The sequence below is a fragment of the Vidua macroura genome, chromosome Z, assembly GCF_024509145.1.
Source record: "Vidua macroura isolate BioBank_ID:100142 chromosome Z, ASM2450914v1, whole genome shotgun sequence".
Classification (NCBI taxonomy): Eukaryota; Metazoa; Chordata; class Aves; order Passeriformes; family Viduidae; genus Vidua; species Vidua macroura.
This window is the reverse complement of record NC_071611.1, coordinates 80,933,509-80,949,679: the sequence shown is the minus strand read 5'-3', so window position 1 is coordinate 80,949,679 and position 16,171 is coordinate 80,933,509. Positions and strand designations below refer to the sequence as shown.

Here is a 16,171-nt window from a genome sequence, read left to right as displayed (position 1 = left end):
TTATGTGAACCTTAATTATAATAGCAAATAGAATAAATCCAGTTAGTCCTCTTGTTGAGGATTCCAGTGGGAACTAAAAAATGCCACAGCCTAAACTTAGGCTGTTCATATTTGTATGAGTCAGATCCTAATTACTAGTGTTGCATTAATGACACAGAAACAGCAGAAGGGATCCTCAGAGGGTGGTTATCCTCAGGACATGAAATATTATTAAAAAGTGATGAAAGAGAATCAGTAAATGTGAAATATATATAGTCCAAACAGGCATAAAGTTGTCCACAGAAGAAACCAAGGGAAATAGACAAGAGTTACACACCAGTCACTTATTTCCCTGAGGATGTAGGACAGAGGAAATATATCCTTTCCTCTTCCACTTTTTTTCCCAAACTGCCATCAGACCCTGCTATTTCCATGTAAAAAAACCCAATCCTGAATCCTATTGAACTCTAGATCTTGTCACCATTTTCCAACTCTTTCTCCTTTCCTAGCTAGCCCATCCAGCTAGGAAACCATTTCTCTTTTTTCTCCCCATCTCCCACTCCTGCTCCACGTTCTTTTTTTTTTTTTTTTTTTTTTTTGTCAGCTCGGAAACCTACACTGATTGAGAATCCCAGCTTAAAATCACAACCCATGTTTGCAGTCACGAGCCTTCAGTTCGGAAGATAGACAGCAGGATCACTTGAGATTTGCTTCCTTTGCACCAGCTACTTCCACAGCACAAATTCAGATTAATTGCTTGTGATTAATGTGGTTCACACGAAGTCAGTTGCACCTGGATGGCAGTACAGACTTATTTTGGTGGTTAGTGGCAATGCACAGCAATACTACAGGCTGGTGTTTTCTGATTAGCTTTAATGCTTTAACTTCAAATTCCTGCTTGTGTCATTACACACAAGGTAATAGTTTGTAATAAGGAGTTCAAGCACAGCTCTCAGCACAGAGCTGTAAATTTTGCCTTCCAGGGTTGGGCCTTGAGCTGCAGCACTCCCCAGGGAAGTAACTTATTCCTTTAGGGATTGGCATGGCAGACTTCCACTGGAGGTCCTGCCTAATAGCCCCTAGAAGAGCCAAACAAGATTAAAGTGATAAAAAAGGTGTTACTGTTTATTGAAGGTCCACCAGGTGCACTTATGGCCAGAAGCACATGTGATACAGGGCTTTGACACTTTTATAAGTTTATCAAATTAGCATAATTGATGAGAACCTCCAATTAGAAGTACGTTTAATATGGTAACCCCCCCTCCCCCACCTTGTTTTGGCCTCCTACTGAATAAACTGCAGAATTATACAACAATACTTTACAGAGCTACAAATAGATGAAAAAAATATATAAAAAGGAAAAATATTTTGTCATCAGAGCCATGGAGCTTTTCCTGGTGTCCACCCTCAGCTGTGTCATGGGTAGCTTGCCAGACACATCCAACTGCATGACTTAAAACAGTTTGAGGCAAAAGACTTATTTTGAATTTCTTGGGATGTTATATTGTATTGCCTAAATTGTTCTAGAAAAGTTTGGGATGGAAACAGGACCCGATGAGAAACACATTGGTTTACACGTTCTCTCCCTGCCCCTGCTCATAGGAGGTTAGAGCAGAACACACAGCTGGCAGGATGCTTGATTTGTGTTTTGTTTAAAAAAAGAAAAGCCCAGCATTACTGTTTTGCAGGGGGAGGGGGAAAAATAGTAGAACTATTTTGTCATTTAGGAGGCTGGATTAAAAAAATAAAATTGGGACATTTTTGGTCAACATGGAGAGATATTTAAATACTCTCACTCTTTCCCTTAGTGTATATTAATAAATAAACTGTTCTGCAGTTTGAACAGGATGAAATTCTGTCGAAAAGTCGAAACTAATGAAATTCATGAATAACTGTAACTCTGACTTGTAATATTACTGTAGAGTGTTAATTCATGCTTTGTTAAAACAGTGCTGCAGGCAAATTGAATACATAAATCTCTACCCAGACCTTTTTGTTCTTGGGCTGTGCCTTCTTCCTTGTAGCTGTTGCAGCCATTCCAATAAAACTTCAGGAATTCCAAGGCATTTCTCAGGTTATTTGACACAAATAACTTTCTAAGTATATAAAGGTAGATTTCCTGTTAACATATTTTTAGTAATAGACAACTGGACATTCATGGGAGCATGTTAAAATTGAAATTACAACTGTGCTCGTAATTGGAACATATTACAATTTCAAAATTGTTATTTTTATCCCAACAGTTGCCACACAGCCACAGCTCCCATGGCAGCCACCAGAAGTTATGTCTTGAATAAGAACTGGCCTGGGAAATCTTTTGGCCTTTTACTTATCTTCAGTCACTCTGACAATTTTCATTTAGCATTTTATTGCTTTGCACTACTGTGGATCATGTGTAAATGGTTTTGCCACGATTCTGTTTTGAAGCCACATGGCATTTATTTGTAAGGAAGACTACTGCAGACAATAGAAAAAAAAAAAAAAGGAGAAGAGAAAAAATACAAAAATGGCTGTTTCCAAAATAATTTAACTACTACAAGTGTATATATATGATTATTCAATACACAGGCAGCTGAATGCTACATATCATTCTTTTGTCAAGCCTAATAAAGGACATTCATACTCTCAGGTAAAGCACAGTTTATCTAAAATATTTCCAGTAGAAAAAAAATCAAAAAGCATTCTAATTGCACTAGCCAAACTTAAAAATAATATACACTAAAAAAAGAATCTATTCCATTTCTAAGACAAAAGAAAACAGGAAGGTCTTGGCTCTTGCAAACAGTGATTACCATTTGGAAAGTCAATATATGAGTAAAAATTATGTGAATGAAGCAGTACGTATTTGTTACTGCAAGAAATCACCTAAGAAGTTGTTGTATATGTGCGGAAATCCCCATGGTCCTGTCTTAGTGAACTCATTCAAGCCTTTGCTTGATATTTCCATGCCCCTAAAGCAATTTGTGTTCTCTTTATGATAAGAAATACATTTGAATTTTACCTGTAATGTTGTTTCAGTGATGCAGTTTAAAGAGGGCTGTTTAGTCTTGCCCAATATTAGTGACAAGCAGAATTTCACTGTTAAAATAATAAGGCCAAATCTTCAACAATTTTTTTTTTCCTGTTCAAGCTATGACAGACTTAAAGATTTCAAAACACAAGATCCTGATTATACAATCAACCTCAAAGGAGGCTGAATTTAACAGAAGTACCAAATTCTCTCAGTTCAGCCATGTTCTCTCTACTTTCCCACCTGCCAGGGAGTTTCCTTGGCATTTCCTCCATGCTTTCTTTAGCAACCATCTAACCTGCTTAAGCTTAGGTTTTTTAACTCTCTGATGTAATAAAATATTAATTATTGAAAAAGTGTGGTTGTAAGAATTAATATTTTAAAATTATATTTATATTTATAATAATTAATAATTTCGTTCGTTTGAACGGGAACAGCTTTTCTGCTAGCTGGTCATTATTCAATATATTTTTTGCCTCCTCCTGAATTGATGTGTAATACGAAGCCTTGGCAAATAAAAATCTCTTAAATTTGCACTGTAAAGGAGCAACATTACTTTCTCAATATTCTTTATATTTCCACAGCCAATCTAGTGCTTTCAACATGGTTATAAAACTGTTTAAATCCAAAGAAAGCATAAAGCAAGCCTCCTTGTGGTGCTATTTTTTGATTAGAATCCTTTTCATCAGGCTTGTTAACCGGCTACTAAATCCTCAACCAACCACTAATTCACCTTGGTTTGCTTTCATCAGTATCTGCTTCTTTTTATTTCACTTTCCACGTATCTAATGACAGGATGAGGATCTTTAGTGAAACATAATCCCAATATTTTACCAGACAAGACAATTTCTTCATCTTCACTCCAACTTTCAATGCACATTCCCACCAAATTCCCCTTCCTATTGGCAGCACACGTGCCACGGCATGGCAGGAGAGACCAAGGAGCTGAACCAAGTGAACGCTGGCTCCATCAGGAAAATTGCATTATGGACATTCATGGGAGCATGTTACAATTGAAATTACAACTGTGCTCGTAATTGGAGCATATTACAATTTCAAAATTGTTATTTTTATCCCAACAGTTGCCACACAGCCACAGCTCCCATGGCAGCCAGCAGAAGTTGTGTCTTGAATAAGAACTGGCCTGGGAAATCTTTTGGCCTCTTACTTACCTTCAGCCACTCTGACAATTTTCATTTAGCATTTTATTGCTTTGCACTACTGCGGATCGTATGTAAATGGTTTTGCCACTATTCTGTTTTGAAGTCACGTGGCACTTATTTGTAAGGAAGACTACTGCAGACAATAAAAAAAAGCAAAAAACAAAAAACAAACAAACAAAAAAAAACACCAAAAAACAAAACAAAACAAAACAAAAAAACCAAAAAAACCCAAAAAAAACCAAACAAAAAAAAAAACCAAAAAAGAGAAGAGAAAAAATGCAAAAATGGCTCCATGCAGAGCTGTGCAGTGCCAGCACAGGCACAAAGGAGAGCAGGGGAGCAGGGCTGTGCTGGAAGGGGCAGTCAGAAATGTGTGAAGTAAACAACCCTGGTGACAGCAGACAGCCCCATGCAGACCATCCCACTGCTGCCTTTCTCTCTGCATCCCTGCCTTCAGACCCGCTCCCTCTGTGCCCACTCTCAACTCATTAATCCCATTTTTTTTTTTTTGCCTGTCAGCTTCCTTCCCCAAGATTTTCTCCTCTCGGTTTTAAGCGCTTCTCAGATGAAAATCTGTCCTTTCCAGCAGCAGAGGGTTTTGTCAACTCTTCTCTGTCGTGTTTAGCCTCTTCACAGAATCCCAGAATCACTGGAGTTGGAGAAAACCTCCAGGAGCAGGAGTCCAACCTGTGACCAATCCCAACTTGTCAAACTGAGCAGAGCACTCAGCGCCTCATCCAATGAAGTGGTTCACTTCCAAAACATTGTGTTTCCCCCAAAAAAGTGTTCTTTTTGTACATTTCCCCTGTGTTTCAACTCTACTTGTCCAGAGTACAGAGGACTCAAGGAGCAACAGAGTTTACTGAGATCCCTGCAGCAACCAGGATGAGTAGCTCATTCATCTTTTCATTCCCTCTCCATCTTCAGAAGATGAAGAAATAAATATCAAAGAATAATATTTGGAATTTTTTTTTTAATTCACTTAGCCGCCCAGAGCTAGAGCTAGTCCTGCTCTTTTTATCTGTCCTGGCAAGGACTAGAGACCTGCAAAATCTCTTTTTGTGGAACACTGCTTCCCCAGATGGGAACAGCTGCACCTGTGTAAAACTACCCTGTTGCTTCAGAGTCCTCATAGAATCATGGAATTTGGGTTGGGAGTGTAAATATCACCCAGTGCTACCCCCTGCCATGGGCAGGGACACTTTCCACTAAACCAGGTTTCTCAGACCTCCATCCAACCTAGCCTTGATCAGTCTGAGGCAGATGCCTGGCATGAAAAGCTTCATCTTCATCCAGGAAAACTCCTCCCTCAAAACTCAGCTAGGAAAGGGAAAAGTGGACGGAAGGAAAAGTTCATGGCAGAAATCAGTGCCTGGCTTAGGGGATATCACACGATCTCCCACTTTATTGGTGCACTGGGATGCATGACCAGTATGGGGTGCATACTGGGATGTATGACCACCACAAACACCACTCTCAGAAATTGTGCAGATTGTAGAAGGATGCCCATGCCTGATTTTCTCAGGCAGCTGCCAGCACTGCGGGCTGGTCTGAAACTCCTGGCTCGCTTTCTTGTCCATCTTGAAAAGAAGTGAGCGATTTTGCCAAATTGTGTTATCTTTATGATATGTGGATGGACAGTCACTAAGGGATGGGCTAAAAATATGAATTAATTTTCATTCCTGACCTAAGCAAGATTTCCAGCTTTTAAATGAGACAGGCTGCTCCAATAGCCTTCAGTGCCACCTGGCATCCAGGACTATTTTTACTGCATAAGCCTCATTTTCATCAGAATGGGGTTCAATATGACCTTTACATAATTTTCTGATTTAGTCTATATTTTGCTTGGAATAGATGGAAAAGTAATTAGCAAGCTAGCTCCAGGCACTGGGAAAAAAAAAATAAAATATGCAGTTGGAGAAGAAAAAAGGAAAAGGAATTGCTACAAATGCGTAAACCAAGTTCAGCAAGACAGTAAATCTGTGGTACAGTCCCTGGGGGAATGGCAAATCCTTTCCCTTAGAATAATTCTGAAAGATGATTTCCCTCTTTGAAATGTGTGAAATGGAAGAGCTTTGCACACCACAGCAAAATCACTGTGGCCCCAAAGACAGCCTGGGAGCTGTCACAAAACCACAACTCCAGATCCTGCTGTGCAGTGGGCAGGAAACTGAAGTTCTTGAGACTTGACCAGACACATCCTTGATGCTTTGACGGTGACAGAGAAAGCAGATTAATCATGTCATTAAAGTTTCATTTCAATAACTTGCAAAAAAAAAAAAAAAAAAAAAAAAAAAAAAAAAAAAAAAAAAAGGAGGGAGAGAAAAATCTGTCTTGGTTTCTCTTTTCTGATCTTCATGGAATCATAGAATGGTTTCAGTTAGAAGGGACCAAAAAGATCATTCAGGTCCAAAAGTCATCATAGTAACCATTGAAGAATGCACTTTTTTTTTTTAAATTTTTTTTTTCCAATTAATAAAAGCTTCTTAATAATACCTCTTAATAATGCCTCTCTGGGCATTATTTTCACAGAAAAGACAGACCCTTTGTGAAACCCAGCTTCAAACCCACATCAGTTAAGTATTTTAAGGACAAACACCTTATAGTTATTATATAAGGATATATGGATAATTTTAATATAAATATAAAATATTAGATATAAATTTAATATAAATATAAATATTAATGCCAGTACAATCTCAAATGTTTTTCATTTCAATTCTTAGCCTCATTCTCTAGGCTGGAGAACCAAGGGCATGTCCAAAACTTTAACCAAATGGATCTCACCTGCTCTTTGATGAGCAGGGCAGCACCAAATGGCAAAAGAATTTTCTGACATGAAGCAAGGAAAGAAAAGGAAAAATTGGTTACAATATTCACCCGTTCAAGAAAAGATCTATCTAATATTTGAATTATAGAATTATGGGCTGTTTTGGGTTGGGAGGGACTGTCCTAGGGTGACGGTGTGGTGTTTGCTCTGTTCGTGCCTGATATTATGTTCTGTGCCTTCAGGACTGACTCTGAAAGTGAAGGATTGTTTTGTCTTGTTGTCAGCCAGCTCACCTCCCCCCATGCTCTGTGTCTAGGAGAGGCTTGGCTGGCTTGGCTTTGCTGGCTTGCTTTTGCTTTTGCTTTTGCTTATTAGTTAGTTTAGCTAGGCAGTCCAATTTTTACCCTGGACTGTTTCTTTTTCCCTTTCCCTTCCCTTTCCTGAATATCATCTGAACCTGCTCTGGACCTGGACCTGGGAAACACCGAGAAACACCAAGAGCCTGCATTTTGTGACCTGAGTCTGCATTTTGTGACCTGAGTCTGCATTTTGTGACCTGAGTCTGCATTTTGTGACCTGAGCCTGCATTTTGTGACCTGCAGCAGCCATCCCCAGCACCAGAGACTGATAGCTGGGCGACCACTCCCAGGAGAGACTTTCTGAATTTGTCATCTCTTCAGAACGGTGAAAGGGTTTTGTCATCTGGTGTTGATTTTTTTTTGTACTGGGGAGTGTTTTTGCTTGTTAAATAAACAGGTTTTTTTCCATTTCTCTCTGAGGAAATCCTTCCTGAACCAGGTGGGGGAGGGGCCGTGGGGGGGTTTGCTTTCTGGGGGCTCCTTCCGGAGGTTTTCTCCCAAAATTTGCCCTAATCTAGGACAAGAACCTTAAATTCCACCCAGTGCCACCCCAGCCACGGCAGGGACACCTCCCACTGTCCCAGGTGCTCCCAGCCCCAGTGTCCAGCCTGGCCTTGGGCACTGCCAGGGATCCAGGGGCAGCCCCAGCTGTGCCAGGGCCTGCCCACCCTGCCAGGGAACAATTCCTGATTCCCAACATCCCATCTAAACCTACCTATTTTTAAGCTGTCTAAATTAAAATTATTTTAAACAATCTAATATAAACCTGTCTAAGACTGGTGCCAAATGAAACCCTCCTACCTTCCACTTTACATCGTTATGAAAAACCAAAACCATGAAAATTTGATATTCTGCATATCAAAGTAATATTAAACCGCTGCATTTAATAATAATATGTCTAGTGTTTTAAATATATAAAAAATGACAATCCAATAAATTTTTAAATGCAACAATATTTAGATAGAGAAAACTAATTATTTTACCACATTTTTATAGTACAAGTTCCATTCTGTTGGGTTTTTTTAGGTATCTCATGAGCAATTTTATTTCTGAGGATCCAATATATCCAGCAGAAATACTTTTCTAAGAGTCATCAAGGCTGCACCCAGCTTTGAAATATCTATTGACCAAAGTAATTTATATTACCTTTAATTTTTCATCTTTCCTTCTACAAACCATATTTTTTTAAATTCTATGAATAAAAAGACAAACACCAAGGCAATATGTTTTGGTACCCCTCTTTAAAAAGTTTCTTAAACACAGGAGATCCAGGGAAGAAAACAAGCACCAGAGAAAAACCTGGAGTTCTCCTAGCAGAAACAAAAGAAAGCATATAACTTGTGTTTTGATTTTTATCCTGGAATTTAGATTTCAGGTATTGCTTAAAACCATGCTCCCAGAGTAAAGGTAAGTAAGAGTAAACTCTCAATAGTTTTAGATTTCTATTTCTCATGACTTTTTGATATTTTGATATAACTGTAATTGTTATGTCTAGTACAACTTTAATCCTGGAACTTTTGGTCTTCCATTGTAATTATTTTCTAAAATTCCCTTAATTTCCTTTAATGAAATAAACTTAATTCTATAGATTTTTACAGCAGAAGTCTCATTTGAGAAGGCATTTTCAACTTTTATTCTTTCTCAAAAGTTTTTTTTTTTTTTTTCCCCTATGTTATTTACTTCTTTAGGAAAAACATTCTAAAATAACTTTTATATAAGTTGAAATTCTAAATAAACAGGGAACAGGTTGGATATCACATGGAATTTTGGAAGGGTAATATAATTTTCCTTAGATACACAAATATTCCATGCAGCTTACATACTCTGCCACGAGGTTGTTGAAGGGATTATTTTTTAGTAATGTCTTTGCAGAAGGAGGCCCTGTCATGTAGTGAATCTTTAATCTCTGCAACACCTAAACTTAAATAAGGCAACAGCAAAACTGTAAAAGAGCTTTTATTACCATGAAACTCTAGATGTGTTTGCATATGTTATATAGATGGGATGCAAAGACAAAAACGCCTTGTTCCCTAAAGCATTATGATAAAAGAAAAAAAAAAAATTAAAAAAAAAAATCAGTGGCAGAGGCAAGGAATGGCTCCAGTTAGGTGATGATCTCAAAGGAGATGTATTTATTACCTCAGCCAAAACCACTGTGTAGAGACAAGTGAACAAACTGCTGTGCTCTGTCTCACCAGGTGTTGGAAGAATTACTCTTTAATAATTGTAGAAACTACTCCAGGCTCCTTGAGGAGACGTGGCGGGGGGGGAGGGATGGGAATCCATAAAACCATGGGGAAACACTTTTGGGATGAAAAGCTTCAAGCAGCAGGACATCCAGCAGGAGTTTCCTGCTGCATTCAGCTTCTAAAAATAGTTGTCAACAAAGGAATCTCCTCCCGGCTCAATAAACAGCTTTCCAAAACTCGTGCCACATATGGATGGGATAAAAGCACGTGGAAAAGAGAGAATTTTCCTGAGATTTCCCTAGCTTTATTCAATAAATATTTAATTAAATATTAATCTTATTAAATTATTTTATTGGGTTTGATTTTAAGTCAAAACAAATGAAGAAATACAGCGAAGTGACTCAAAATAGCGGTAAGATGTCCACAATGACATAAAATCTTAGGTATTTAACTGGAAAGAAAAAATAGATCTAGGACAATGCTTTACCCAGAGGCATTGCTAAGGAAAACTTTGTTGAAACTGTGAGGAAAAACCTGGAAAAACTCCTTGGTTTATCTTTCCTTATAAGGCAAATTGGGTGAAAAACATGGGGCTATAATTAGAGTTCATAATTAGCCTCAAGCATTCTGAAACTCAAGGAACTCCAGTGAAACATCATTTCTATAGAGAGATAATTTCAGGGCACTTATTACTACAGGATTAATAATCCTCAGCTTACTGGTTACAACACTCAAAGTAAAATTTTAAATTTTAAAACTTTGCTTCTACAGAATTCCTCACAGATGGCATTGTCAGAGCAGCCAGACCCTATCCCAAAAAGCAGAGTATGGGAAATAGCAGTGTTTCATCCCATTGGTTAAACAGGAAAGGAAATTCTAGCTTTGGTCCTGATCACAGGTCAATTAAAAGTTTGCAATTTTCATAAAATGTGGAAATAATGTTTAATAGCCTTCATAAAAATATTAGATGCAATTTATCCTACCTCGTGTTGTTTCAAAAGTCAAGGCATTTGTTGGAAAAATACTATGTGTATGAATAATTATTAGATAAATTTCATGAACTGGAGGAAACACACTATTTTTTTTGTGGAAAAGAGCAAAATGTGGTATTGGATAAAACTGCCTCTACCAGGCACATACCACTTAAAGGCTCTAGGTGGGTGCATGAGGTTTTGGATGCAGTTTCTATTTATTTTTCTGCACCCCTGCAACTTCCAAACTGCACAGCGGCATTCCTACCCTGAGGGAAGGGAATCTGCTTTAAGCAGAACCCACAGTTTTAGAACTGCCAATACAATCTGAGGAATAAGTTGTATTAAAACAATCCTGTAAGAGTGCAGAACTAATCTGTTACTTTCAAAACAGCAACATCTGGTCATATCTTACAGCAAAATCAATAGGAGCTATAAATTATGGAGCATCTGAAGAGCTAGCATTGCTAGCAAAGCTTTAAGATAGAAATTAATGTTAGATTGCACTTTATATATGGATTTTTCTCTTAGTATAAATCATATCTGTAGTGCAGCCCACCTGGCTGTGTTATAAATTCCTCTTCCCTCCACTTGGACATTTTCAGCTGATGTATCTGGGTAGCTTGGCCAGATCACAGTTAGGGGCTCACAAAAACAGCAGTGGTGTTCAAAGAGGGAGACCATGATTTCTGGGAGATGGTCTAAAAAAAAATGTGTGTATTTAAACCATTTCCCTAAAGGGAAAAAGGCTGGGGGTATTGTTTTTTCCTAAGTAAAAAACCCCATCCTTTTCTAATGTTTCTGTTGAATGGCTGCAGTAGGTTTCTGCTAAAACACTTTCCATGAAAACACCAAGACTCCAAGACAGATCTCTCAAGAAATGGAGAGTTGAAAGTTGATGTTTAGTAATTAGAATGCATGGTCCATGGGGGTGTGCGAGTACTCTACATTCTTTCCCCAAATTCCTCTTTTTTCCCTTCTTTTGCAGTGCTATTTCTCATCTCAGTCCTCCTTCCTGCTCATTTTGCTGCTACATTCATGTTTAAAGCTCCCTTTTGCTTCTTTCTGTATTCAGTTCTAGTCTCAGCTACTCTCCCTCTCTCACATTCTACTCTTGGCTTTGTTCTCTGTCCTTTCATTTATTATTCTCTGCTGTATCCTAATTACTTATATTGCTCCCAAGTTGTAGGTTAGCGTTGTAAACAGTGTTCAATCCTTCCTTCCCATCTTCCTCTCTTCATTCACTTTCCTCACCTTTTCTCTTTTGCTCCTCTGGAGGCCTTTCCTTCTTTTAACAAGCCACTATAAAGTGATTCCCCATTTATTTGATGTTTTAGCTCGCTGAGTTTGTACAACTCAGTGCCATTTCAAATATGTTAGGCTGCTCAGTGGCATTCTTCTCTGGTACACTGTCTTCTTTTTTCTTTAAATACTCCCCAGCTAATGGATTGCCAATTAATTAGAAATAGTTAATCTTCACAATAAAATAAACACGATGCGTTTGTGTCTCTCTGGGAGCTCCTAAACTAATTTTTATGACTGTGATGGTAACCATTCTCACTGCTTGGCAGCTTGTCAATGGAAATAAAAGTTCTCTGAGCAGATACCCCAGCCATCGTTTGGAGAATGTTTTCTTTGAGCACGATGCTTCTGCATCTGCTGCCTTTCTTTCCCCTTCCTTCACTGCTTGTTCCCAGATCTTTAAAGGATGTCAGTTTTGGGGCATCATCCAGGTGACTGAGTTTTGCCAGCATTAAGACAGAGAAAAATCTAACATTTCCAAAAAAAAAAAAACAAAAAAAAACAAAACAAAAAAAAAAACAAACCGTTTTTTTTTTTTTTCCAGCTCCTAATTGAATCATTCTGTTATCTGAAGCTTGACATGTCAGCTTAAGCATGAAAGAAGTAAGGAGCATGCCACTGATATTTTTAAAAGCTACAGGAGGATTACGTTTCCTACTGACTCCCAAGTTGAGGAGAAGGAGAAAAAACAGAAGGGGGAACAGACAGAAGAGGATAGATCCCAACTGTGATATTTGCCAAGTTATACACAAAATGAAACAGGCTAAAATGATGTTAGTAAAGGCAGCTCTCAAGAAACAGTTACCACAATGCAGATGTAATGTAAATAATTCATACCTGCTGAAGTTGGGTCCTCTTCAATGGAGGCTGTGCAAAAAGGTGTCAGGAGTGGGGAGGGAGGCAGGGAGAGAGAATGGGAAGAGGAAGGAAGGGAAAGAGAGAGAGAAAAAGAGAAAAAAAAATACAAATGAAGAAATCCATGTAATGCTAATGGTTGTATTGTTTACATTTTCTTAATATAAAAGCAATTAGATAGAACAAAAAACTTTATTCTCATAATCCTCCACCCCTTCTGTTCCACTCAGATTCTTGCCAGCCTGGTGGGAATTGCTGATTCTGAAATTGAGCAGTTAGGGAGCCAAAGAGGCAGTTTTGGGGTGGGTTGCGTGTGCATGTGTGTCTGTCAGGGACACAGTTACCCACTGGGCTCTCCATTCCAGATGTTTATTTTTTTCTGGGAGAAGCAATAAAAATCCTGTCTTCACCTCTCCCTTTTGTTGACAGATAACCATTAAATTGCCTTAAGTTACCATCAAAAAGCACTGATGGCTCTGGACTATCTATTACCCTCACATTCAAAAGAAGGAAACAGACATATTCCCAGCAAAAGTGCATTTTTAAAAGTACATCGGTGACCTAATTCTTTCTCTTATTTTAGTCAGTGTGGTTTATATACACATGCATCACAGAAACGGTCTCTTCACAGCCTTGAAAAACTTTTGGATGACAGTAAAAGCTGAATTCAAGTGTTTCTTGCTTGGACACCGTGAAAGGAACCCAGAAGTGAGAGAACTCTCCATAAATGTGATATAGAGGCCCCCCCGAGACATTAAACACGTGTATCCATACTTTTACTTTTTCCCTTTTAACAACTGCCTGCTGCCAGTTGGAATGGAAGCTCCTCCTGTTTTGATTTCTTGCAGAACAATCTCAGACATCACTCCTTCATCCATGGCAGGCATTGATCCATCCTGACAGAGCTTGCACATGGCATGGCTAAAAATTTCAAACATTTCCTCAAAGACCATCACCACGCTTGGTAAATTGACTTTTTTTTTGTTGTTGTTTGTTTGTTTGTTTTCCTTTTGCTGCCACCCCATGTTTTATGCAGGGAGAAACTCTAGGAGAGGGGCAGGGAGACCTTCCCTTTTCTTGGCAAAAAAAAAAAATTGTCAACAGAAACCAAGTGCAATTGAGAGGGGCCATAAACCTTGGATAATTCAGCACAATATTCTGTATGCAACTGTATGCAGAAACCAGCACTGAACACATCAGTTATTCCTAATTGCAGGGTAGCTTGGTGTCCTTTTGGGGACTGTCAAATCTAATAGAGGGGAAATAATGAATCACTCTCTCAAGCACCAGCCAACCATCTTGTCTCTAACTACAGTCATTGGAGGTAAACAGGTGATTTTTATTTCTAAAGTTTGGCGTTCAGATAAACCCTGAAGAAGGCTACACAGAAAAAAAAAAAAACATAACATTATGTCAGACATAATTTAAAATGACCTAAACATGGTACTTAGCAGAGCCTTGCCTTCTGCAGCTCCTTATTTAGAGTTTGAATGTGAGTTTTGAAACTAGATTAATCCATTATGCAGTGCACATATGTAAAGATCACATCAAGCTTTAACATGATCTTTTACTACTTAAACTAAATTTAAATAAAATGCGTTTGTGGTAGTAGAGGATTTCAAGGTAATGAAAGAAAAGAGGGAAAATACCACACGACTGTTTTTAACTTGAACTAATCAGCTAAATCATTAATTTAACAACATGAAAGCTGATTATAAATACACACAAAAAAACCCCACAAAAACCAAAGGAACCAACCAACCAATCAAAAAAAAAAAAAAAAAAAAAAAGCCAAAGAACCCTGATTCCTCAAACTCCACAAAAACAACAACAACAAGCCCCCAGACCAGAATATTTGGAATATTTAAATCTTAGAAAAACAGAATCTGAAGTAAATAAACAAACTAAAAATCAAATCAATAAAGTAGGTTGCAATTTCTCAGGGTACCAGTGGACGAGACAACTACACAGACAGAACAGAACATGAAAGCAGGAAGTCAAAATTTTACAAATGCCCCAAATCCATATCAGCTTCCAGCTCTACTGCTGCTTGAATGAAAAATAATTCAAAGTACCGGAGACTCTGCTTTAAAACTGGTTAAACAAAATTGTTCAATTACACAAGTTTCCTTCAGACTGCTATTTGAATAATATTCTGAGACTTAATTATCAGGATGAATGGCAGCATTAGCAATTCAAAGCTGGATTCTGTTGCTACTCTGATGGTTGTTTCAGAGGGACCACTCTGCACTTAGGTACACATCTAAATAAAACAGATAGCTGAATCTCAGCTGAATATATCACTCAGATGACAAGATGGCTATGCCAATAATGTTACTTTTCTGTTTACTTAATTAATCTTGGCTATTTGATTGCTGGTTTAAGCTCATCCAGGAATAGACTATGTTCTTTTCCTGTCTCACTTAGAGCTAGTGAGAACTGCTTTTGCAAAAAGACCAAATTCTACTTGTCAATACTGTATTTCTTAATCCTAGACAGAAATTAAAGATGGGTATTAAAAATGGAGATGAAAATGCAGTTATGACCTTGTTCATAATTCAAACAGACTTCTAGAAAACATTAAATTAACTTAATCTCTTGCTTTTCATGACAGGATATTTTTAGCTCCCTTTAGATTAATAAACCATGTTTAAAAAAACAGCCTTACAGTAAGATGTTGAGTACTCAAAGAATACCTCTACTTTTGCTTCATCATACCAGCTCAAATGCAGTATCAGCACTCTGCTTTCCACTTCTTAAGGAAATGCACTAAATTACCACACCAAAAATTTCCTACACGACACCACTTTTTTTTTTTTTTTTTTTTTTTTTTTTTCCCATCAGCAGTGATTTAAAACTCGGTTATTTTAAAAAATCTGTTTATATAGTGACTCATCCCCAGGGTAATTATCTGTAATTTACTCTTTGCTGGTTTCAGAGGAGTGGAGAGGGGGTAAGATGGAGTTGCCTCGTTCAGCTGGGCTGGCAGAAGCTGGTGACTCACTGCTGTGGGTGGTGGGTCCCCATCAGCCTGGAGTCCTCCTTCTGACTGCCACAGAGGAGACAGATATTTAACTAAAAAAAGGCCCCCAAAAAAGTCACAGACATCCCCAAGTCATGGTCTGGTAACAGCACAGCATGACCTTAAGCTGTAAATTACTCTGCAGCTTTAAAGCATTCTTCACAACGCATTTCTTCCCCTTTTAATGCATCATTCACAAAAATATAATGAGATATATGGCAGGAGAGATGTTGGATTTTATCTTCTTCAGAAAAAATATCATGTTCACTTGGGAAAACTTAATTTTGTTTTTCTTAGAGGGGAATAATACTGCGTGACATAAGTGGGATTAAAAAAAAAAAAAAAAACAAGAAGACACAGGCAGGTTTGGAAAGCTTATATCAGGTGACATGCCATCCAACATTAGCTTAAGAGAGATAAAGCAGAAAGGCAATGCTTGGATAGTATCTGAATATCTATGCCAGACTCCTGATTATTCCTGTTACAATGGCAGAAACCTTGACAGGTCTGGGGAAAAAAAAAAAAAAAAATCTGAATTTTGAGGCATAAAT

At 38.0% G+C, this 16,171-nt stretch overlaps 1 protein-coding gene across 2 annotated transcripts in view; it reads right to left on the bottom strand.

Moving 5' to 3' along the window:
* The window catches only part of EDIL3 (EGF like repeats and discoidin domains 3), a 239,371-nt gene that overhangs the window by 129,389 nt on the left and 93,811 nt on the right, over positions 1-16,171 (bottom strand). The window contains exon 3 of one of the 2 annotated variants that reach the window (XM_054002699.1): positions 12,581-12,610. The exons of the other annotated variant lie outside the window; for it this stretch is intronic. Within the exon in view, the coding sequence (XP_053858674.1) occupies positions 12,581-12,610 (30 nt within the window). The remainder of the gene's footprint in view (positions 1-12,580; positions 12,611-16,171) is intronic. 2 annotated transcript variants of the gene reach the window in all.